General features: G+C 28.0%; 1 protein-coding gene and 1 long non-coding RNA gene across 5 annotated transcripts; both read right to left on the minus strand.

Moving 5' to 3' along the window:
- Positions 1-545: 545 nt before the first annotated feature.
- LOC126837965 (uncharacterized) lies at positions 546-5,962 on the minus strand. 4 transcript variants are annotated; one of them, XM_050572008.1, is made up of 12 exons: positions 5,840-5,962; positions 4,248-4,310; positions 4,140-4,169; positions 3,987-4,049; positions 3,234-3,299; positions 2,815-2,844; positions 2,568-2,597; positions 2,457-2,483; positions 2,225-2,275; positions 2,049-2,081; positions 1,504-1,590; positions 546-1,248 (listed from the first exon to the last, which is right to left on the minus strand). In XM_050572008.1, exons 2-12 carry the CDS (start codon positions 4,303-4,305, stop codon positions 890-892), a joined length of 834 nt encoding a protein of 277 aa, XP_050427965.1. In that variant the 5' UTR covers positions 4,306-4,310; positions 5,840-5,962; the 3' UTR covers positions 546-889. The 4 variants fall into 4 exon arrangements, with proteins under 4 accessions (XP_050427965.1, XP_050427966.1, XP_050427967.1 ...); XM_050572009.1 differs by having other exon boundaries at positions 4,248-4,320; positions 5,840-5,919; XM_050572010.1 differs by lacking the exon at positions 2,049-2,081.
- Positions 5,963-21,593: 15,631 nt separating this feature from the next.
- Positions 21,594-23,224, minus strand: LOC126837973 (uncharacterized). Its single transcript, XR_007685657.1, has 3 exons — positions 22,537-23,224; positions 22,282-22,470; positions 21,594-22,215 (listed from the first exon to the last, which is right to left on the minus strand). It is a non-coding gene; the product is annotated as an uncharacterized LOC126837973 (long non-coding RNA).
- Positions 23,225-23,688: the final 464 nt, after the last annotated feature.

Consider the following 23,688-nt stretch of genomic DNA (forward strand, 5'->3'; position numbering starts at 1 on the left):
TAATTTAAAATACTTTTCATTTAAATTAATATTTAATTCTGTATTTAGAATCAAAAAATAAATACAAATTTATTTATTATCATATGGACGTGGACAAAGTTTGTAAATTAATAGGTAATACTTACATTTATGTTAAAAAATGTGTACTTATAACAAATTATTTCTACGATAATTAAATAATATATTTGAAGCACTAAAAAAAGCTCACATCAGAATAAATCCAATACCTTCACTGCTGTCCAGTTGGTTCAGACTGTGCTGGTTTTAATATTTTGGAACTAGCACGTACCGACACCACCGCTTCATTAATCTTTTTCGGGGGTTGCCAGGAATATTTGTTGAGATTTTAGCAATAAGAGGATTAGGATGATGACTTGTTCGGTTTCTAAAGAATTTCTATTGTAGTTTGGCATTTTCAGTCTCAGCAGATAATTTTAGGTCTTTGTGAATAGAGTGGTTGGAGACGTAATATGTGGTATACAAATAATACGTAGGCTTTGTTTCTATTTTTGTTTCCTCTTGTATTTTATAGATAGTAACACTCGTCAACTTATGTATATGTATATTCTTTTCCAATTTCATATTTTATTACGTGTGTAGTGAAAAATAAAAAAATATATATTATAATACAATATGTAATGAACAGAATACATGTGCCAGTATTTTTTTAACATTATTATTAACATTATTGTTTTTAAATTGTAATTCTTATTAGTTACTCGTGTGGTAGACGCGTTTGCCAACGATTTTTTTTTTAAAAACAAATAAATAATTTATGAAACATGTTTTTAATTAAACAATTACGGTTTTGGATGATACACAAGAACTAAGAATAAGCTTACAAACGGCTAGTGCCGAAGCACGGTTAACAAAAATCAAAGAATAAGAATTAGAAATAGGGATTGTTAAAATTGCTGGTGGACGGTCCATCGTCTTCTTCCTCATCTGTAGAGTTATCGCTCTCGTCTGATGATTGTGCAATTGGTGGAATTCGAAGTCGTAACTGTTCCTCGAGGAACTGTTGTGTTTGGTCAATGTTAGATAAGCTTATTTCGGACCACGTGTTACCATTTTTTCTGTATCTCCTTTTGCCATTTCTTTTGTCCGTTAAGATACACGTACGGTCAGTTGTGTCAATCTCAATTTCTTTTATGTATGATTTTGGAAATTGCGTACTCAAGTATAGTCCTAGCAAACGACAATTCGCTAATAAAAAGGCATCATCGTCTACATGCTGCACGGCTTCGTCTAAATAAATTAACAAAAATAGTTTTTTAATTTGCTAAAATTGCCTTCAAAAAATAATATAATAAGCATGGTGTCCGTATTGTGCAGCCAGTTATTTCTATTACATAAAAATGTTAGTAGTTATAATTGTTTTGGTTATTTGTTATAAATTAAAATTAGTTCTATCCTTATTCCTATTGAATACCATTTAAAAAAATAATTATATATAAATATTGAAAGCGTTCAAAAACCATACAAATCCATAATAATAATTACCTAATATGCGACATCTGATTAGGTTTCTTAAAGCTGGAACAATATAGTTTCTTCGCTCGTCTCCAAGGTCTTTCAGTGTTCCCAAATCTATGAAAAAGATTATTAAATGAACGTGTTGCAAAGAAATAATAAAAATAAATAATATTTTAGTCGATCTTTATACATAGTTATTGCATTACATTTTATAGAATTGTGATACGTCCAACTTTTTGTGCAACCACTTATTAGTGATGATACTCAACAATATATGTATACTTTCTATACTTGAAATCCCAAAGAATTTTATACTCAGCAACATATTGTAGCCAACTTTAGGTCGATGAGGTGAAAACATTTTTATTTTTCTATTTATTTAAAATCATAACAATCAAAATACCTACGTAAATTGTTACCTAGTCTCACTTTCTGACTATCTCCTCTACAAAAAGTTGAATTTATTAAAATGTTTATCTGACATACAAAATTACATAAATAAGATAAAGCAAATATCAACTCTAAGACACGATTTTAAGGCTATTAACGACTATCGAAAAATTCGTAATTACTTAGGTTTTTATTAACTAGAGGCAATCTAAATCCTGTAACAAGTACATCAAACATCAAATCATTATGCAGTTAATAAATCCTGATAATTATATTTTATACATAACGTTTATTCTATAACAGTTTCATTTGATTAATATCATTTGATACAAAATATTATTATTAATTTTATACTTACCTAATATATCTTCTATTTCTTTTAGCATTATATGGTTGAAAAGCTTGGCTTCTAGATATAAAAATAAATTATCTTTAATATACTTACATATTTTTTATGATTGATACCGATAACTCATATTGGTATTTTTCAATAGGTACATGTGATTTTCATTGTTCTCAAAGTATTTATAAAATAAAATAAACAAGTATTAAGAACATAATATATATAAAATATAAAATGGGGTTTTTACTTTGCATTGGGGGAAGAGGCATATGTTCTGAAATTAAAACAAAAATATTGTGTGCATAAAGAATATTAAACAACAGCTGTGTGAAAACACCTCCATAATATGTATTATTACCCAGTATTCCGAAGACAATTTCCGGTTGGTCTGAAATTAACAACACATAAGTTAACGATATTCCATTTAATTTTCTATTCTATTATAAAAAGCAAGACAATTTTCAAGGTAGAAAAGACATGTGTATTAATATAAAGCGGAACAAACATGCTCCACTGTATATTCAATACGATGAAAGTCTCTTTGGGAAATTCTATAGGAATGAAATATTGGAAATATTTTCATAAAATACCACAAAAACTATTACCCGGTACAGCAATCAACAAATTCATTTTGCCTGAAATTGACATTACATTAACTAATTATATTGGATTTGATTTGCTATAGTAAATTATAACATTATTTAATATTATAAATTACAAGACGAAGGTCAAAGTAGAAAAAAACAATATTATATAGACTAGAGATTTTTTTATAAAATTTAATGGTTGTGTTAATGCAGTTGAGGAAATGTGAATAAAATATATTAAGCAGACGAGGTTGATAGTGCGAACATCGGTATTTTTTCATAAAGCTTCTATTTAGATTTTGGTAAAAAATATAATAATTATATTACTTATCAGTTGTATAAAGATAAATTTGTGATGTAGTTTTTATAATTTTTTCAAATAATTTTTTTTTAATTTTATCTTGATGTTTTTTTAATATTATTATAATTATGATTACAGAAGTTCTTGTAATTTTCCTCGTTATCATCAGTAACCATTGTTTCAATCAAATGCTCCAATCCATCTAGAATAAAAAAATGAATATTTGATCTTTACTAAAATATAAAAATTAAAATGTATTTCCGGATAACTTTAAATTAGCAATTAGCAAAAAAATTATTTAAGGGTGGTAATCGTAAAAAAATAAGTTACTATAGACCTATTTTTATGTTATCCAACTTGGCAAAAATATTATAAAAAATAATAAAATCAAGAATAATTTCTTCAATAAAAAAAAATTAAACTATCATCGAAAAATCAACTCGGCTTTTGACCAGACTTGGGTATTGAAGCTGCTCTATATAATGTAACGCAGATTTTTTATGAGAAATTAGATAATGGTAATAAAAAAATTGGATTTTTTTTAAATGTAGCAAAGGCTACATCTAAAAATAAATCACGTTATTCTATCACGTTTCTTGCCTAATTTGGAAACAAAGAACAAAAGATAACTTTGGTGATCGAGTTACCTTAATGCCAGAAAACATTCTGTCACTCTCAAAGTGAGAGATGCTTCTACCTCGATTAGATTATTAGAAATCAATAATTTATTTATTGAAGTGCTCTGTACACCGTTGTACATATCTGGTGAACTTTTCTTAACTATTAATAGAAACTATACTTTTTAATTGATTAATAACTTGAAAATTAGGTACATAAATCAAAGTTATATAATATATATAAGTATATTATTTTTAATATAATATCTTACTTGCTCCAGATCTACCTTCTACAGTTAAATCATTCTTTTCATAAACAAGTTTGATGGCTTCGGCTGTGATACATAATTTAAAAGATACGTATGAAAATAGGGAATTTTAAATACTTAAAACCATTTGCTTATAAATTAAAAAATGTTACCGACTTGTAATGTTAACATACTCCTTGTAAGTAGCTGTAAAGAAATGAAATATTGAATTTATTTCAAATTTGAACTACCCTAAGTTGATAACTACAAAATAAAAATAATTACCATAATCTGCCAAAACTTCCACAAAGAAAAAAGATATTAATAAACAGAAAAGTTTCATTTTATCTGCGAATAATAATTTAATAAATAAAAACATTTTATATTAGTCACAGTTGACTCCGGTTCAGAGATGAGAAGGTTATGGTTTTAACTACTTAAATTACATTGTATAAACATTGTTGTTACACTATTAAAAATAGAAATAATAATTTAGTAAATGTTATTATTACAGTTATATTTTATGAAATTACATTATAATACTCTTTTCAAGCGTCTAAACTTTATCACGCATGCAATGCTTCTTATTAAACATATGAACCCATAATGGATTTAAAACGAGACTATTCATAATTTAATACTGGAAAGAAGATTATATTTTAGAGACGTTGTCAAATCTGTTAAAAAAAAAAAAAATCCTTAGAAAGTTATAACCATTATAAAAAGTGTTGAAATATCTACTCAAGTGGTACAAAGTATTAAGTAAGCCTATACATAGCGACATGGGTATGGATTTTACTACACATTGTCGTGTCAACATTTTTGATAATCTCTAGATCGTGCCACACGCACCATATTTCATTTACAAAACAAGCGCTAGAGTACCTAATTTGGAGTAGCTACTCCAAATTAGGTACTCTTATTGACTCCCAGCCAATAGACATATCCTTGTCAAAAAAAGAATATTCAGCAAAATAATTTAGATTGAGTTGAAATTATATTCTATCAAAATCAATTATCATATATAAAAGTTGTATTTTTGTTGGCTTTTAATTTTTGCCTAATATTGAGTACAAATTGGTTTTGGACATTTTTTTTAAATCATGAAAAATAAAATTAAAAACTTAAACACATGTAAACACAATTTTCTTTTAATTTTGACTTAATTTCAAAGTGAATAATAACGTTTTTCTTCATTAGGGTGTTATGTTTTATTTTTGTTAATTATTTTTTTATTATCATTTTTTTTTTCAGTTATAACAAATAATTTTATATTGTGGAAATAATAATTTTTCAAAAAAACTTTAATATTTACTTTAAAAATTAAGTCGATGTAAAAATATACTGGTTTTTGCATGTTTTTAATTTTGGAATTTTATTTTTGTCGATTACAGAAAAATGTTGAAAATAAAAATCTGTACACGTATATTATGCAAAATTAAATTCCCTACATAGTTATATTTTTTTCATCTTGTACTGTTGAAACTGTTTGAGTTTTAATGGGAAATCTTAACCATTTTGCTGAATATTGCATTTTTGATTTGGGACTGACGAAATATATAATTTTTTTTTTATCTTAGTTTTATATGACGAGACCCTATTTTCGTGAGGTATTATTTAAACGATTTTTAAAAATGTCTTTTTTCACTACATGCTGTTTAGGACACAGCTAGCCTAATATTGAATAAACTAAAATATAGCATACTCTCTCTATAATGTGGTTTCTGCGAAATTATGTTAAGAATCGATAAAAAAATAACTAGCAATAAAAATCATTATTACTGTTATTAAACACTATAACTTTTGACTCATTAGGCTGATGTCTTTTTTTAGTTTTAGCGTAGCTACAGTTTTTATAGTTTAATAGAAATACTTACTTTAATTGTGGAGTTGGTAAGAGGTTCGTTGACAATAATCGACTTGATCAGCTTTTAAAACTAAATGTTCCCCTTGCAACTTATAGACGGGCTTATACTACGACCGAAAAATCACAATCCAAATAGGTTTTTGTAGTTTAAATTTTGTTTAACTATTTACACAACTGGTTCATTTTTTTTATGTTTACCGTGAACATACATTACTTTGGAGCGGATTCTAAACAATTTTTTTTTTGAAAATTGTATCATGGTTTTACACCCCTTCTCCCATGTACGAACTAGACGAATTTTTTTAATTACCGAGCTACTACTCGAAGGAATAAGTTTAGTATTAAAAAAATTGTAGTGTATACTGGCATAAAAAAAGCTCACATCATTGTAAAAACAATAGCATCGAAGCTAAAATTAATTTTTAAGCACATACTTAGCTTTGGTTTTTTATATATTTATTATGATATGATGAATATCCGATTAATCATCGACTTTAGAATATGGGACATTAATCTGGTCACCTTACACAGTAGTTGACAAACAACGAATTAATAAGGTACAAAACAGGTTTCTTAGTTTTGCTGGTTATTCCCGCACACCCGGTCCATGATTATGGTCCTATAAGTCAAGTACTCAACCATGAGCCTTTGGACCAACGACCCAAGAATTACGGGATTAATTTTATACATAAATTATTGAATGGTGATATTGATGCTCTGCGTTTACTGGAGCAACTCAATAATAATATTTTTTAATTTAGGTTTCAAATTTTAAAAGCCCATCTTAAGAAGTATCAGAGATATGAGAGTTAGCAATACCAGGTGAATTGGTTCGTGTAAAGGTATACTAGCATTGTTTGAACTTGGCCACTTCTCATACACAGTAGCACTATAAGATTTAATTTTAATGTCGGAGACTTAATTTTTTATTATTCATGTTTTGACATACATGATAAAGTTTTGACATGATAACGGCAGCCGCCGCCCGCCAGTGCTGTTCACTGCTATTGCCGCCTTAGATTCCTTTCCATGAGTGAGATAATGTATTATTTTCTTTTCCAGTTTCAAATTTAGTGTTCCAGTTGGCCGCTTACGATTTTATATTAAATGATTTTATTGAATCTGTCTTTTATTTTATATTATTGGCTAACTATTGTGAATTATTAGAACGAATTTTTAATCTATTTTTTTTTATTTAGTGAACGTTATATCGATAAACACAGGATCAATCGTACCATTTTTACTATCTAGTCAGCCAGAGAGGCTCGATCTATGTTAATATTAACTGTTCATTTTGTATTATTGTGATTTATTACTTATTGGTCTAATAACACATTTTAGATAACATAAAATCAATATACACTTTAACTTACCAGCTCACACAACGTTACCTATTAATTCCTAGTTATTGTCGTATATTTTATAATTATTAACAAATTTCTAAACACGTTGAAATAGAAATTATGTTTGTATACCCACATTGAGCATTCTTCAATCAAAATACTTTTTGTTTACCGATATTATTTTCAATAAATGGCCAAAAAATAAATAATTATGTACACTACCGCTCTTGATGGGGAGCTTTTATAGTGGGCCAAAATGTTTGTTTTTTGAGGCTGGTGTATATTTTTTAATAATTATTATTTCGGTTCTATGGGACTGATGCAATGACTGGAGTTATATTATACTTGGTAGAATTCGGGAAAGAATTCAAACGCCTTTTTACGATATTTATATGTATATACATAATATCGAGTGCTTTTATACTGAAGACTACAAAAATATTGACACATTTCCTAGCTTAGGTATGAAACTTAGTTAAGCTGTTTATTGAACACATTTTAAAGCGGTTAACGTCGTGTAGGTAAATTGTTCAAACGACTCATAATCAGTTTTGAAAACTATAACTGTGAAATAATTGCGTTCAAAACCCTGTTTGAAAAACTCGAAAGCCTAAAACATAGATTAGATCAATCATCGAAGGCGATATTTTCCATAAAAATTTTGTGGAAATCACGAATTACCTTTCCGTGGATACTATGAAACAATTTCATCAACAAATTAAGGTGTTTTCATGGTTTGATTAGCCTATGTTCAGATTTAGACCCAAGCTTACAGGAACATTTTTAGAAGACATCATTTTAAAAGGTACTTCTAAAACCATACAAATGCGTTCGTTTGTATAAGACCTTGAAGTTTTATTATGTTAAACATGTTCGATATAGACACAAATGTGTTGTGTACCTTTAAGCAGAATTAAAAGAAATGAGAAAATTTAAAATACATTTATTTTAATTACGTATATAATATACAAAATTATTATTTATATAATAATAAAAAAACTTTAAATTATTATGAAAACATTAATTATTATTATTATTATTTTATTTATTTTTTAAAACCTTTTGAAAATCTTACATAGCTTTATCGTTACTTTTCTAAATAAGTGTATATCCTTTTTCTTAAACGGAAACGAAATGAAACCACGTTTTAAAATGTGTTATTTATTGAAATTAGAAGAAAACGTATTTTGATGTGTTGTTTTTTATGCTTGTTCAAACAGTTACAGCCATACACCAATGTACTAAATAAGAAACTATTCGAAAAAAAAAATACTCTTTTGAATCGACCTAGTTATATTATTTGAAGTCTCCAACGTCAAAACGATTTTGATTATTATGATATTTTGGGTCCATTCGTTTTTTACTTAAGAAATTAAAATTGTAGGATATTTAGTTTTATAAATATATAGAAAAAAAATATATTTTAAGACTTCCAGAATACATTCCATCTCTCATGGAATATGCTTTATACGATAATATAAATGTTTGGATAATAAGATGGATTATACAAATATTATGATATAACTACAAAATAAAGCTAACCATTTGACAGCAGGTTCAATCTTTAAGTTGTATTTCCTCAAAACTTTATTTTTTGAGTGAGGCAGTCTTGTTTCAAGACATGATCTGACCGCACGGCAATGAGCCAGGCCAAGTTCCAGCAATCCCGTTACAATTCATCCAGTTTTTCTAACCCACATATCTCTGTTTCCTATTAAGATAAGATTTTGAAATTTGAAACACAAATTAAGCTCGAGTAGCTTAGGATTCTGTAAAAAATGGAGCTCTTAATATTAAGCCTTTTAAAAAGGGGAAAGTTTTCATTTTTGTTACTGACCACAAAAACTTCCCGTACAGGTAGAAACGTGAAATTTGGCACCAAGGCAGGTCTTTAATTGTAACTTAAGGGAAAAATCTGAACGTTGCAATTATCTCAAAATTAACGCCGATTTAGGGAGTGCAATTCTAAATGCATGAAGTGACGCAACTGAATATTACTTGATTAAATTAGCACGGTAAAGTTTTAAGTTAAAAGATAAACGTAAATATATGTATATATATATTTTTTTTTATTTATTTAAGTATTTTTCTTCGACAAAGGCATAAACAACTTCGGGGGCAAAGTCAGCTAGGAGTCGTTTGGTTTGTATTTTTCTATGTGCACTAATATTGAGTGTAAAAAGCCAGCACAGTGGGTTCGGGGCACGCGTTTTTATTTTTTGAACAACTGTTATATGAATTTAAGGTAAATAGACGCAAAACAAATTTTACTAACCGTGTGTGGTTTATACACTTTCCCTTCTTACGTATTACACCAGCGCATTTCATACAACGACAATTCAAAGTACAAAATAAAACCCAATACATTATCATTGTAAATATCTTGCAAATTCTTATGTGTACCTAGCAGCGAATGCACATTGTGTGTGCAACAAATAGGTTATGAATTCTGTTACTCACTAAGTCACAAAGTCTGTTACTCACAAATAAAACCATATAAGACATTGTGTGTACAATCAAACGACAAAGGTTTATTAAATTCTGTCACTCACAGTGTTTATTGTAAGTCAATAAAACCATAAAAGACACGACAAATGTACTTATTTTACGGTTAATTCGTTATTTTTACTTCAACCCCAACAGTCGTTCTATTCTACACGTACTTCGTTGAATTTAAACTTAAAAAACTATTATGCATTTCAAGAGTGCTGTTATTCTTTGTGCCGTGAATTTCATTTCATCAGTTTGGGTAAGATACTTATTTCTCTAAAATAATTGTAGATATATTTATACTTATACAAGCTAATTTTTATAATATATCTCTGTCACATAAGCGTTAAACCCTCATGACCTTAAGTTTTCAAAAGGTAACGGTATCTGTGTGATTGACATTTTAATTTAACAAATATTTGCAAAAAATCTTGACTGGTCAATAACCAATTTTAAACAATGACGGGAGCACAGTTTGCCGGGCGAGCAACAATCCGGTGAAAAGAAACCGCCATGCCCCTCTTCGGCGACGGATTGACGGCCCATTACGGATAGCGAATTCCCGTTAAGCTACATGATGATGATTGTGTATGATAAATTTTTTTCAAAAAATATAACAAGAAAAATTTAACAGTTTTCGCAGAAAATTCTTATGTAAAAGTCTTACGGCAAAAGCATCACCCTATATTACGTGTTAAGCTCTAAGTCATTACACTTTATTTCAGAGCACTGGACTAAATAAGGACCAAATAGAAATATGTATTCGTATGAGTGACCCTAGTAATCCTGATATATTACACTATATTAGGATTATTAAAGACCTGATGAAATCCGGTTTTGGAATTGAAAAACCTGAAGAAATTTTTCAACACGACCCAAGTAACATATTATTTAAATAGCTGTTTCATTAATTTAATCTATAGAAATTAATGTTGCGTTATTGCTTTAATAGGTTTAGGCTTGGCTAATCATATACTATTAAACCAATAGATATTATTTATAATTTGTATTAGTTTTAACAACATACTTAACCGATTAAGTTCTTATTACTAACATTATAATGAATTGTAGTGTACTTTTTTTTAAAATATTTTTTAAACCATTAATTTGGTTGTAAATTAATGATGAAAGAAAGTGGAAAAGATAGGGTTACTTTTTAAAAAAATATTTAGTAAAGTTAGAAATTTACCATACATAGTACTCGATTGAGTAACTACTTAATGGGTCTAAATAATTGCATTTGTTAAGCCTAAATCATTGAATTTAATGTATATATAAATCTCAAACTTGTCAAGCTTTGTTGACACCTATTGTATTTGTTATTAATAACTAATTGCATACTATTTATTTTTTATAGGGGACTACTATTGTCACACTTTTAAGAGAGCATTTTTGGCGTTAGCGTATTCAGATAATAAAACATCTGACAGCTTCGGGGTATTTTATTTAAAATAAAAAGTTTTATAATACTAAATTAACCTAAAACGTATCAACTATTAATAAATATCAAAATATTGTAAAAAAATAATTGCAAAATATTCGTGTATGTATAAAATTGTACTTAGGTTCCAATGTTGACGACTTTTGAAATAGAGTATTACATCAATAAGTTTCATGAACACCTCCAACTTAATGGGCAATATTCATTTCTTAGTAAAGAACAACTACTAGACTTATTTGGAAAGTTACACCTAACAGAAGATGAAAAGGCAAAGGCCGAAAGTTTAGCTAATAGAGAAGGAGGTTATACTAAATTTAGGTCAAGTAAGTGGTCTACTTCAAGTTTACAGTCTTCATTTTTTTATTTTAGATAAAATCCAATCAGCGATACTCTTGTCAATCATGTTAGAAATTCTACCGGAAGTAAGTAAATAACTGTGCAAGGAAAAAAATAGTATCTCTTGAGACATTAAATAGAAACCATACATGAATTGGAATACCCGAATAGATCTTTTAAAATGAGGATTTTCAAAAAGATCCTATTATATGTAATTTTTGAAAATTGGCCATGAACATTTTTCTGCATAAAAAGATGAATGTAAAAATGTTGTTTCAAAAGCAAAATTTAAAGAATCATTATAAAATATTGCTTAATAAATCGTGAATAACTATTCAAATAATTAAAATTTAAAATGAGTTGACATTTGTGTACGGCTAGCTTAAATTATAGGGCAATGGTCTAAACGAAGCACAAATAGAAGAGTTCATTATATTGTATACATTTCAAAATGAAGATACCCGCTGCATCGATCCTTTGGAAATTCAAAATGTCTTGAACAAGTTTCATATGGCTATTGAGCCGCTTGAAGAGTCAATGCTATTTAAATCTAACCGTAAGACAAAAATATAAATATATTCACATTAGATAGGTACATTCTAATTGTGTATATAATATATAATTGAAACTGAAACAGGACCCTTTGCTAAAGTGTTGATGGAGTTGGTTATCATTACGGCAGAACGTTTTAGGACAGATAACAAAAACGTAATATATAACTAACTTTTTATCAATTAAAAATTCCTTTGCTGTCATGCATTACTTTCCTATAAGTTATTAATTCATTACGCTGTATGTAATCTTTCTTTGACAATTTTCAGGATGAGATAGTGTTAAGTACAGAAGAGATCAGATCATTGTTATATGAATTCACAGAACGTGACAGGGACCACGACGGTGTACTATTTGGTAACGAAGCAAGCAAGTTTGTGAGAGAATTTACCGCTAAAAATCCACAAATTCCCACATTCAATTTTAATTGTAACTTCACAAGTTTGTACATTAACAAGTCAATTATGATTGTTGGGCCTCATTTAAACATTTGTTACTTTTGCTTTTTAGATAATGAAATACACGTTGCAAAGTACTTATTGTTCCAGATACACGCAAAAAAGTTAAATATTTCTAAAAATAAATGTTTGAAAGATTGAAATGTTTGATTTTTTTAAATTAAGTATAATTTATAAAATATTTTCAATTTATCTATTTATTATAATATTTAAAGCATTGCAATTTAATTTATAATATACAAAAATTATATTATTATTATTATTTTTATTTTTTTGTCACGGAATATATTGTTAAAATGAGTAATATAATGATTGAACGATTCAATACCTAAATGTAATTATTTTTAATGAAATTAATAGATTTTCGAATAATTGTTTCATTTACTTCAATAAGAAAAAATTGAGCAAATAAAATTGGATTTAAACAAAATTTTAAATGAAATATCATTTGTCGATTTTTACATAGAAAAGTAGCTGATAAACTCAAATATATATATATAGAATTGAAATCTAACAATCCTGAGTTGGCATAATTACGTCATGTTTTTAGGCCTAAATTGTACAACAAACAGACCACTTCAATCCCTTCAAGATTTTAAAATATGATTTTCTATGGAAGTATTATTTATTGAATTCTCGCCTAAGCGTTAACTCGAAAACACAATTTTTTTTACTTCAGAAAAACACTTGGGTGATTCGATATGCGTTTCCATTTCCACTGTTTACATAAATGAAAATATACGAATCATTTTTTACACGTTCTAAAGACGACAACAAATTCGAGGTCTTTAGAAATTCATAGCCAACCCGACTTATTGACGATTTTGTGAATCATTTTTAATTTTTTATATCAACGTCATTGTAATTTTTCCACCTTCGGTAAGAGTATTTTAGGAAGGGGTGATTTTGGAATTTCTTAAAGCAATCTGTATAACATAGATATGCATATAGTTTAGACATACATTAAGATTTGCATGTTTTTTTTTGTGTAAAATAGAATTTTATTGAACTTTGAAGTTTATTACATCAACAAGATATCCCAACCCGGCGTTGTCGTTGTATATATGTACAAATTATAAACTAAATTAAGAATTAAAAAAATAATATCTTAGCTTAAAAAGCGAATCGAAGCAAAAATCAAAACCACTATACAAATTACAATTATTTATGATGTGGCACTCCAAACTAGATAATACATAGTTTTGATTGGAAAATGGAGGACAAACGTTTGATTATTTCTCGTATTGAAAACAGGAAATTTAAATTAATTTTTTTCTAGGAACTCAGGGCAATCAATGTCTGCGGGGTGAAGACCAACCCGAATAACAGAAGTCTTAACTTAGAAAATGTAATAATTGTCTAATTTAAGAGATGTATTGTAATTTCAAAACTTATTAGTAGACTAAACTTAGAAAATTGTTTGTGTAATAATTGTCTAATTTAAGAGATGTATTGTGTTTTTCATACTTGTAAATATTTTGTATACATCGTGTTTGATTTCACAATAAACGATGTAAGCGGCCCCAAAGTAATACTTAATAGGCGAGTTCTGGGGCCGTTTACGATTCAAACAGTGAAAAAAAAAAAAAAAAAACCAGTACAGTGGGGTCGGGGCATAGTGGGGATGGAGCATAGTTGGGTCGGGGCATATTGGGGACGGGGAGGTCACAGGTTTACAGGAATTTTTAAATCTGAAAGTGATAAAATCACTTTCGAAAAAACGCTTCGATGCAAATCGGTAGTTAGTATTTTCAAGCCAGTACAGTCCAAACCAAGCACAGTATAAACCAGCAAAGTTAGAAAGTTTTAAATGAAGGTTCTGTATTTACAAATGAGCATCAAAGCGTTATATTTGAAAGTGATTTTATCCGAGAGGACTAGTACAGTAGAGTATTGGCATAATGTAATCAAAGAAATGAGGAAACGGAGAGGTCACGGGTCTACAAGAATTATTATAAATAAAAGTGATAAAATTGAATAAAATCGCTTTCAAATAAACGCTTTGATGCTCATTTAAAAATACAGAACCTTCATTTAAAACTTTCTAACTTTGCTGGTTTATACTGTGCTTGGTTTGGACTGTACTGGCTTGAAAATACTAACTACCGATTTGCATCGAAGCGTTTTTTCGAAAGTGATTTTATCACTTTCAGATTTAAAAATTCCTGTAAACCTGTGACCTCCCCGTCCCCAATATGCCCCGACCCAACTATGCTCCGTCCCCACTATGCCCCGACCCCACTGTACTGGTTTTTTTTTTTTTGCAAAAACTTAGTGGACCAAATAACACATATACAATGTCTTGTTATATTTTGTTGGAATGGTCGACGCTTCATGTTTCAATCGTTTGTACTCCATAGTTTAAATTATAATCGCTTATTCTCAATAAAATTAATGTTTATACTATATACTTATATACTATATACAATATATATTATATACTTCCATTAGAGCAATCTCACACAAACTATTTATACTTCACAGATTATATTATTTCAAAGCTATATTATACTTCTATTTTACTAGATTGACAATGTACAAAATAAAATGTAACTAAAAAAACCTTTTAATAGATCCTTAAAATGTAAAGGGTGGGATAGTGAAACGGGTTTTACCATTTAAATACATTAGAAAATCGCCGTTTTACTGCCTCATCCTGTATATTAATTTCTTGTTATTTTCTAAAGAAAAATCGATTTTCTTACATTTAAATTAAAATAAATCGTATACTGGTACTGTGATGGAGAAAACAACAAATTTTACCTACATATATTACTTATTAGTTAAATATTACTAACGTGTATAACCACTAGCAATCGGCTGTTGCCTGTTATTTAACAATAACCTTTTATGGAGATTTTAAAAATTGTGTTTTTTTAATAATAGCATAGGAGCAGTATCATGATGTTAAATGTTCACGAGATTTGATCTAGTCATAAAATAAAGTATTATCATTTATGACTTAATTATTATTAAAATTTATCTTAATAGTAATAGTACATAGTAATAAAATAATGAAATATTTTATACAAAATTAGAGCTACAAGTTGATAAACTAAAAAATTAAAATTAGCACGAAGCAGATTATCTAATATTAGACAATTTAAACAATCAAGCGTGAATCTCTTTAAATGAATAACAGTATAACAATATACAAAACATTAGTTTCCCTTTAAAAAAATTGTATAATAAAAAAAACATTTTGAGGCGGTATACTGCATAAAAACCAACACTTAATCTGAATCCAAAAAACAACAGTCCTCTTCATTATTTGCAGGTAGTTGGACATTATATACTCATAGTTACACTTCGGTAAGGTTATATAACGCAGGCTATAAAATAACGAGATAACGACAGTGGTTTTGTCGTATCAGAATCATTAAGTGTCTTAATAAGTACACGGATAGGTTTTTTTCCCAATAAATCGAGTTTCTACTATAATCAGTTACACGATTTAGTCGCCTGTGATATCATGTAATAAACACAATATTATAATACCGATCATTGGGCCCTAAACAAATCTAACACGGATAGACGTTACCAACTGATAAATTTTAGTGTCTGTTCGTTTCTCACATCTGGTACACCGGGTTTTAAGTTAAAAAAAAAAAAATTGAATTTGTGTAAACTTTAAGTCAAAAGTGGTACTTGAGCACAAAACCTAATAGCATTATTCTGCATAGATATAAATAAAATTGTTTTATTGATTTGGTCAATTTTTTTTTAAGATTTTAGGTGTTTTTGTTAAAATATACGAAATCTGCGAAAACACAGTTTCCCGGCAATTAAAAAAAAACTGTAGTGCCGAATTATTTTCCCGTTTAATATGTTATGGGTACATATGAGTTCCAACTACTGGCAAATTTTCAACCCAAAAGTTTCAAAATTACCGCTAAAAACCCCAAAAAAACAAAAAAAATTGTACCCCCCCTAGGGGGGTGGGAAATGGGTATAGTTTAAGTTTGACACAACTGACGTGTGCGGGCATACCAAATAATTATTTCTTATACATTTCAACTCGATCCGACTATTTTTCTCGAAATTATAGCCAGTAAAAGTTCTAACTTAAAAACTCGTACGGTTTTTTTTTTTGTTTTTTCAACTTTCGTCTGTGAAGAATTAAACTTTTTCAACTTTTACCCCCCCCCCCCCCCCAAAGTACCAACTAGATGAAATTTGCGATTTAGAGAGTTGCTACTCGAAGGAATTGGTCCAGTATTAAAAAAGTTACAGTGTATACAGATAAAAAAAAAACACACATCAGAGTAAAACCAATACCTTCTCGCTTTGCATCAAAGCTAAAAAAGGGCAATCAATGTCGCCTTTCATTAGTTTCGTGATAAATGTCACGTCTAAATACATACGTCGTTGCTGCAAGGTTACTAAACCGCAAAGCTTCAGGACTACCTCGGAAGACTGACCTGTCATTCCTAACTTATAGGCTACCGTTCTAAAGAATCGTTTGTGCACTCGCTCTAATTTTTTTTAATTTGGCCAATATGTATAGGAATCCATATAATACAACCATATTCCAGTATAGACCTAACAAGAGTGGTATGTAGCGTCACTAGCCATCTAATATCAGAGAACTCTCCACAAGTTCTTTTAATACATCCCAGGGTTCTTAAAGAATTACCATATACTTTGTTGGTGCTAAAAGACAGGTCTGATGAAAAGGTTATCCCAAGATCATGTATAGAACCAACACGTACCAGTTTGTCGTCACCGATATAGTAGCTGAAATCATGTAGAGATTTCCTAAACATTTTTTTCTAAACTAGGTATTATGAACTTTTATCGCTAGTTATTGATACCATGTATTATTACGATAATACTCTAAGAAGCTATGCCTAGACCCGACAACGTAGCCGGGCACCCCCCTTTGAAATCTGTGACCACCCTGAAAATACTTTGCAGTTTGCTTTTACTCGCCCGCAGCTAGTTCTCTATAAAATTTTCAAAACTATTACTGAAATTCGGTATGAATATTTAAAAACAAATATAATTTGAAGTTTTGCTTAGGCACACCGAAGTTTGAAAATCGCACAAAATACCCATGTGTACTCAGATGTTTTCGGTGGTAACAAATGTTGTCTGGCTTGTATCTAGCAGCGTTTTTTTTGCTAACCGTATTCACAAGAAGTCATAATTTTTTTTTTACATACCAGTTGAATTTTTAGGTTTGTCCTTAATAAAATAAAGTTTGACTACAGACTTTTAGGAAAGTAGTGCATTATGTTATAGATCCACTCTAGATATCTACCTCAAGTCTAATTTTAAGACCTTAAGCCCTGAAACTACACCTAAAATAGAGAAATAAAGAAAAAGCTTCTTTTCCTTTAGGAAAAAGGTAAAGTAATATTTGTTTGATTTGTCAACATTTTGAAGAGGCAGGAGGCAACTTTTTAAATTTTACCTTTCATGTACGAACAAACAAACGAAACGAATTTGTGTCAGGTTTTTGGCGTTCTCACTCATCGGACAACGCGAACGTGATTATGAATTTAGAGTATTATCAGAATTTCAGTAAGCAGCTGGAATTCTAAAAACCAACAACATGGTATGATAATTATTATAAGGGGAAATGTAAATTGTAATATCTTTGCAAAGGATGCGTCAAACTCCATTCTATTATTGAAAGTCGAGTTTTAGAAGTAAAAAGTCCACAAATTGTGTTCGAATTCTTATAACCTGAAACAATACAATTTTAGATTTGTTAATTGAAAAATAAAGTAAGTTTAGTCTTAGTTAGTTTTCAAATCTCGAGTTCAAAATTATATACAAAATGTATCCAAATTATCTTATAACATGAAAAACTTAATAAAAAAATGTAATATGCCATTAGAAATAATTAGAAATAACAAACAGTGTAGGAACAAGATAATAACTGAAAAGTTATCTAAATAACCAAATAGATGTAAGATAATTACAATATTTTAATAAAGATAAGTCTCAACACTATTTACAAGACCACTAAATGGGTGTAATGATAAAACTTCATAATAACTGCCTGTGTACCCAGATTTTTTTTGTACTGTTCAATGCGTTACACATAAAAGACCTTGCGTTTACTGTGTGCTAAAACACAAGCAATTTTCAATATTTTTAGTGTCGTACTTTTTTAGTTTCGTACCAATGAGAATAAAAAAACATGAGAGGTATCCCACAAAAAAAACAATTTTTTATATCAATACACATCCGAATAAGCGATTTTAAAAACATTGGAATTTGGCACACAGTAAAGCGTTGCAAAAAGAATTAGAAATAGAAATTATTTTCGATTTAAAATATTATGTAGGATTAATTTTCGTACCCTGCATTGTTCTTATTTAAATCATATTCAAACCAATCCAATACTACTGTGGTTGATCAGCCAAGGTATTTTTTTCCATAACTGGTAATATATATATATATATATACAGGGTGATCCAACTAACGTAAGACACTCATTTTCTGGGAAAATATGAATATTTTGAAAAAAAATGTTTTCCTATTCTTTTAGGTATAAGTTTTACTATATTTTTAAATGCTTCGAACATTTTTATTTTCATCCCTTATACGATAAAAAGGGTCTAAGTTCACGTTTTCAAATGGCAACATATGTTTTTAATTCCATAAATTTGTAGTCAAAAATTTTTAAAATATGTTATCGTTTGAATTATTAATTTTTATCCATCTAGTCGTTAGCTATGACTTTGTAAAGATATTACATTTTCTCTTAAATATTGTTATATTTCTTTGGTATTCCAAAGACCGGGAGCCAATAAAATACTTATTTATGATCGCATTGTCCGATAGATGAGTACACAGATAACCAAACACAATACAATGTTTTGTGATATTTTGTTTGACCAGCGTTTCATATTTATAGATTACCGACTTTTCTAACACACGGTCATGACAGGTAGGTTGACAGACCTATATTGACAGCAGCTAACGAATGGCTATTTAACCACAACAATCAAAAACCGTGGTACAAGTAGGTTGATAACTGCTGCTATGATGATAATACAAAATATTATTATCATTAGTTATCATATTTTTCTACTATCTATGTTCTACATTCAACAAGTAACAGCACAGTACAACAGATCATTATTATGCTATTTGAAAATTATAATTTGTAGTTTTTATAGGTAGTAAACAATAGTTTTTTTAAATTTGGCTTACAATCTCATAAGTGCATACATTGAATGGACAAGCGTCGCGAAGCGTTACTATTATTTGTTTAGTTATGTTCAATTTATTCAAAATATGTTCTGTGCTCAAATAATTGTTTTAAACAATTTACACTAAATAAGGAATTTTGGATTTAATTTGCTTACTATTTTAATTCTACAGTAAATATTTAAAATGTTGCTTATTTTACATTTATAACTAACTTTTTTTTATTATATAAACAACTTTATTAATAAAAAATAATGCAATAAAGTGGACTGTGTTTAAATGATTAAGATGTCTAAAGACTAGATGTTTGTAAACAGTGTTTTAGGAACCTACAACAAAATCACAGTTAAGTTTGAAATTGTATTAATTATCGACTTAACTTAAGCCGGTAGTTCCAAACTGTGATTCAAAGTACTTTTACTTTTTTTTCTGTTTTCCCCATCCTGTTGGCAAAAAAGATTTGATTTTTCTGTAACGGTAAATTTTTCAACATCATTGATATTTCATTTTTTTTAAGTCAAGTTATTTCTTATTAAGATCCCGTTAATAAAAATATGGATCAATAGTTTGTGACTCAGTTACACAAAATCACACAGTTATACTCAAACTTCAGAAATAAAGTTAGGGTTTGTGTCACGCAAACATTAAATTATCAGAACTTGTCTTTTTTATTTTATTAATAACTATTAAATTAAATAGTTTATATGTTTCTAATCTTTTTATTAGTACTTACTAATTATTATTATAACCTATAAGGTGTATAATGTTATAATAATAGTGATTCTAAAGCCTTTATAATAAAATATGTCTGTTTCAAAAATTTCAAACTGAAAAGTTAATTCTTTTACAGTTGAATCTGCTCATTTTGATTTTATGTATAATCAGTATTTTCTTATTTTTATTATTTTCTTCACTATTTAATATCTAAAAAATTAAAAGCTTAATAGATTTTAGTTGTTTAAAAAGAAAACCATTATTTGATATTTCCTTGTTTATTATACAAATTAAAGTATTGACATTATTAAACTATTATAACGGGTACGTTTTACTAAGATTATGTAAAAGTGGCAATATTAAATCAAAAATAGCCTTAGCTAAATTGTAGTATCTAAATTTAACAATTATTCTGTAATAAAACACATTTTTAAGGATTTAAATTTTATGGAATTTGTACGCGACAAGTTTGTCTGATTTTATACACATACATACATGTATACTATATTTATGTATGAATACAAATAATTATAAAATCAATTATTTATTTATTTTTTTTTTCAAGCTTAACGGGCCTTTAAGGCCCAACGCTGCCATCATGAGATGGTTTCTTGACGAATTCGCTTCTGGGACGGGTCGTCAATCCGTCGCCGGATTGATAAAATCAATTATACTAACTTATAATGCATAGTTGTTAAAAATAAAATTTGTTTACCTTTAATGATGCAAATAATGGTTAAAAGAATATTTGCTGTAATGCGTATGCAACAATTTTCCTACTTTAAAGAGTTAAAAAACAATTTTTATTAATTTTTACTGTGTACTTTACAAAATTTGAACATTGATAACACATAGTCAAACAATTGTGTTGATAAATTTCAACGACAAATATATAGTATAGTATAACATTTAAAGAACAATAATAATCTTTTGTCTGATAATATAAGTATTTAACTAATAAAATATTCATAAACTAATTATTAATACAACAATAAATTTAAAAATTACAAATGTTACTATTTTAAAAATATTCAATCAAAAATATTAAACAAAAATAATATCTATACATTTTAAATTGTTCAACTTCTATAATACTGATTTAAATTTTTTTCTTTTAACAATCGTTGGTAATTAAACAAATCTAACAAAATCAAAATTCAATAAATAAAATTAACTATAAGAATTATCTTAGGCAAGTTCAAAAAAATAATTTACTTGATTTACTAAATTTATTAAATACAAATTAATAGAATTACTACTTTTTTAAAGAGAGAATTATTGTATATTAATAAATTTGATATAAAATTTAACTGTGATAGCCAAATACCTGTGTCAGTTATAGCTAAAACTTTATGATAAAATATCCGTAATGTATGTCAGACACACAATATATGGGTTATATCATTGTAAGAAATAACTAAACTGAAAGCAGACATTTGAACTACCTTAGATAAGTTTAATCAAATAAAAATAATATACTTACATATTATTATAAATATTGGTATAATCAAGAAGCGATTCCTTGTATGTAGTAGTATGAAATTCATACATTAATTACTGATATTTTTAAAAATAAATGAAACGGGTATATGAGTATTATCAACCCACATACACAAATACATGCATTAATAATTATTTTAAGTTAACACAACACACTTTTCATTCAAATTGCTTAGTGTTGATATTATACATTCACATGAAAAAATGTCACATTAGAAATAAATGTTTTATACTTATAATTTACACCTTGATATATAATTGTAAGGTCTTGGGTCCGATTGGAAAGACATTTCCATAGCAATTGATATGTCATACTCAAAACCAATTTTATATGATAACATTTGTTTTTAAAAGATGAAATATTTTCAGTAAAAAAGCATTCAACCTAAATTAAAAAAGCTAATTGAAATCGTATTGAATTAAATTACCCATTAAACTCTAATAAACTTACCTATTAAATTAATGCTTTATATTTATAATTTACACCTTGATTTAAAATTGTAAGGTCTTCAGTCTTGGGTCCAATTGAAAAGACATTTCCATAGTAATTGGTATAGCCTATTCTCAACGCCATAGATATTTCTGACATGATAACATTGATTTTTAAATGATAAAAGATTTTCGGAAAAAAGCATTCAACCTAAAATAAAAAAGCTAATTGAATTCGTATTGTATTAAATTATCTATTAAACTTTAATACACTTACCTATTAAATTAATGGTGTGTCCAAGAATGTAACGTCAAAATAAAGTCGAGAGCAAATATTATCAATTGATATATTTATGCAAATATTTCAAAAACTATAAAATAACGAGTTATGACTTAACTACAATGAGCATGCTATCGTATTTACTATAAAGTAAAATGTAAATTTACTAACATTTTTTAATTAAGTTTGTAATTTCTCATTTCACTAATGGAAAATGTGTGAACTGTGAAGTCAAAATTTGTTAGCGACAGAGGTTATGTACAAATAATAAAATATATTATGGGTGCTGGTCACTCGATTATTCCGTGGTAACTGATGCATAGTTTAGATACTAGATTGTTATCCGAGATAACCAGCTAATGACTAGCTCCAGCTAGATTAGGTTAAAGTGTAAAGTCCGTTATCCGTAACAGTCTACCTTTCGTCTAATAATGTGTGGTTATTTATTATATCTGATTATGATACGGAATGCGTTAACATCAAATTATTATTATATTTGATGTGATGACCGTCGTAATAAAACTACTTGTCTTTGTCGAATCGAATGAAATTATTAAGAAATATAGACAAAAATTCAAATCTTTACAAAGTCATAAACAGCGAACAAATGGATGAAAATTAAAAATTCAAACGCTAACATTTTTTTAGATTTTTTGTCTTTATATTTATGGAATTTAAAACATATGTTCCCATTTGAAAAAACGAGGTTCGTACTTATTTAACGTATAAGGGTTGAAGATAACATTTTTCTAAATATTGAAAAATGCAGCTAAATATGTACCTAAAATTTTAGGGAAAAAAAAATTCGCAAAATATTCATACTTTCAGAGAAAATGAGTGTCTTACGTTAGTTGGATCACCCTGTATATATATATATTATATATATATATATATATATAATATTCTACACTGTTTTATTTAGTCACTCGACATTATAACTCCATTTAGGTAATGTTACCTTTAACATATCATCAAAAATTTGCACATTCATTTGGTAAAGGTAGAAATATAAGGAAAGTATTTGGAAGCAGAAATAAAAAGATGCAATAGATCAGATAAAAAAATATAACTTTACATAGGTATTCGGTAATATTTATTTTATTGGTAGACATGACATAAAACAGAAAAAGACGTATAATATTTCCGTTA

This window comes from Adelges cooleyi, unplaced genomic scaffold, assembly GCF_023614345.1.
Source record: "Adelges cooleyi isolate 19-005CV unplaced genomic scaffold, UGA_ACOO_1.1 ACOO_flye_CR_arks_rails_tigmint_CR_PRNA_30, whole genome shotgun sequence".
NCBI lineage: Eukaryota > Metazoa > Arthropoda > Insecta > Hemiptera > Adelgidae > Adelges > Adelges cooleyi.

Bases quoted from the DNA above. Each gene is read 5' to 3' on its own strand.
- LOC126837965 (XM_050572008.1), bottom strand. From the start codon at position 4,305: ATGAAACTTTTCTGTTTATTAATATCTTTTTTCTTTGTGGAAGTTTTG. The intron at 4,170-4,247 runs GTAATTATTTTT...ATTTCTTTACAG, and splicing joins GGAAGTTTTGGCAGATTATG to CTACTTACAAGGAGTATGTT. The intron at 2,082-2,224 runs GTAAGTATAAAA...TACTTGTTACAG, and splicing joins AGAAATAGAAGATATATTAG to GATTTAGATTGCCTCTAGTT.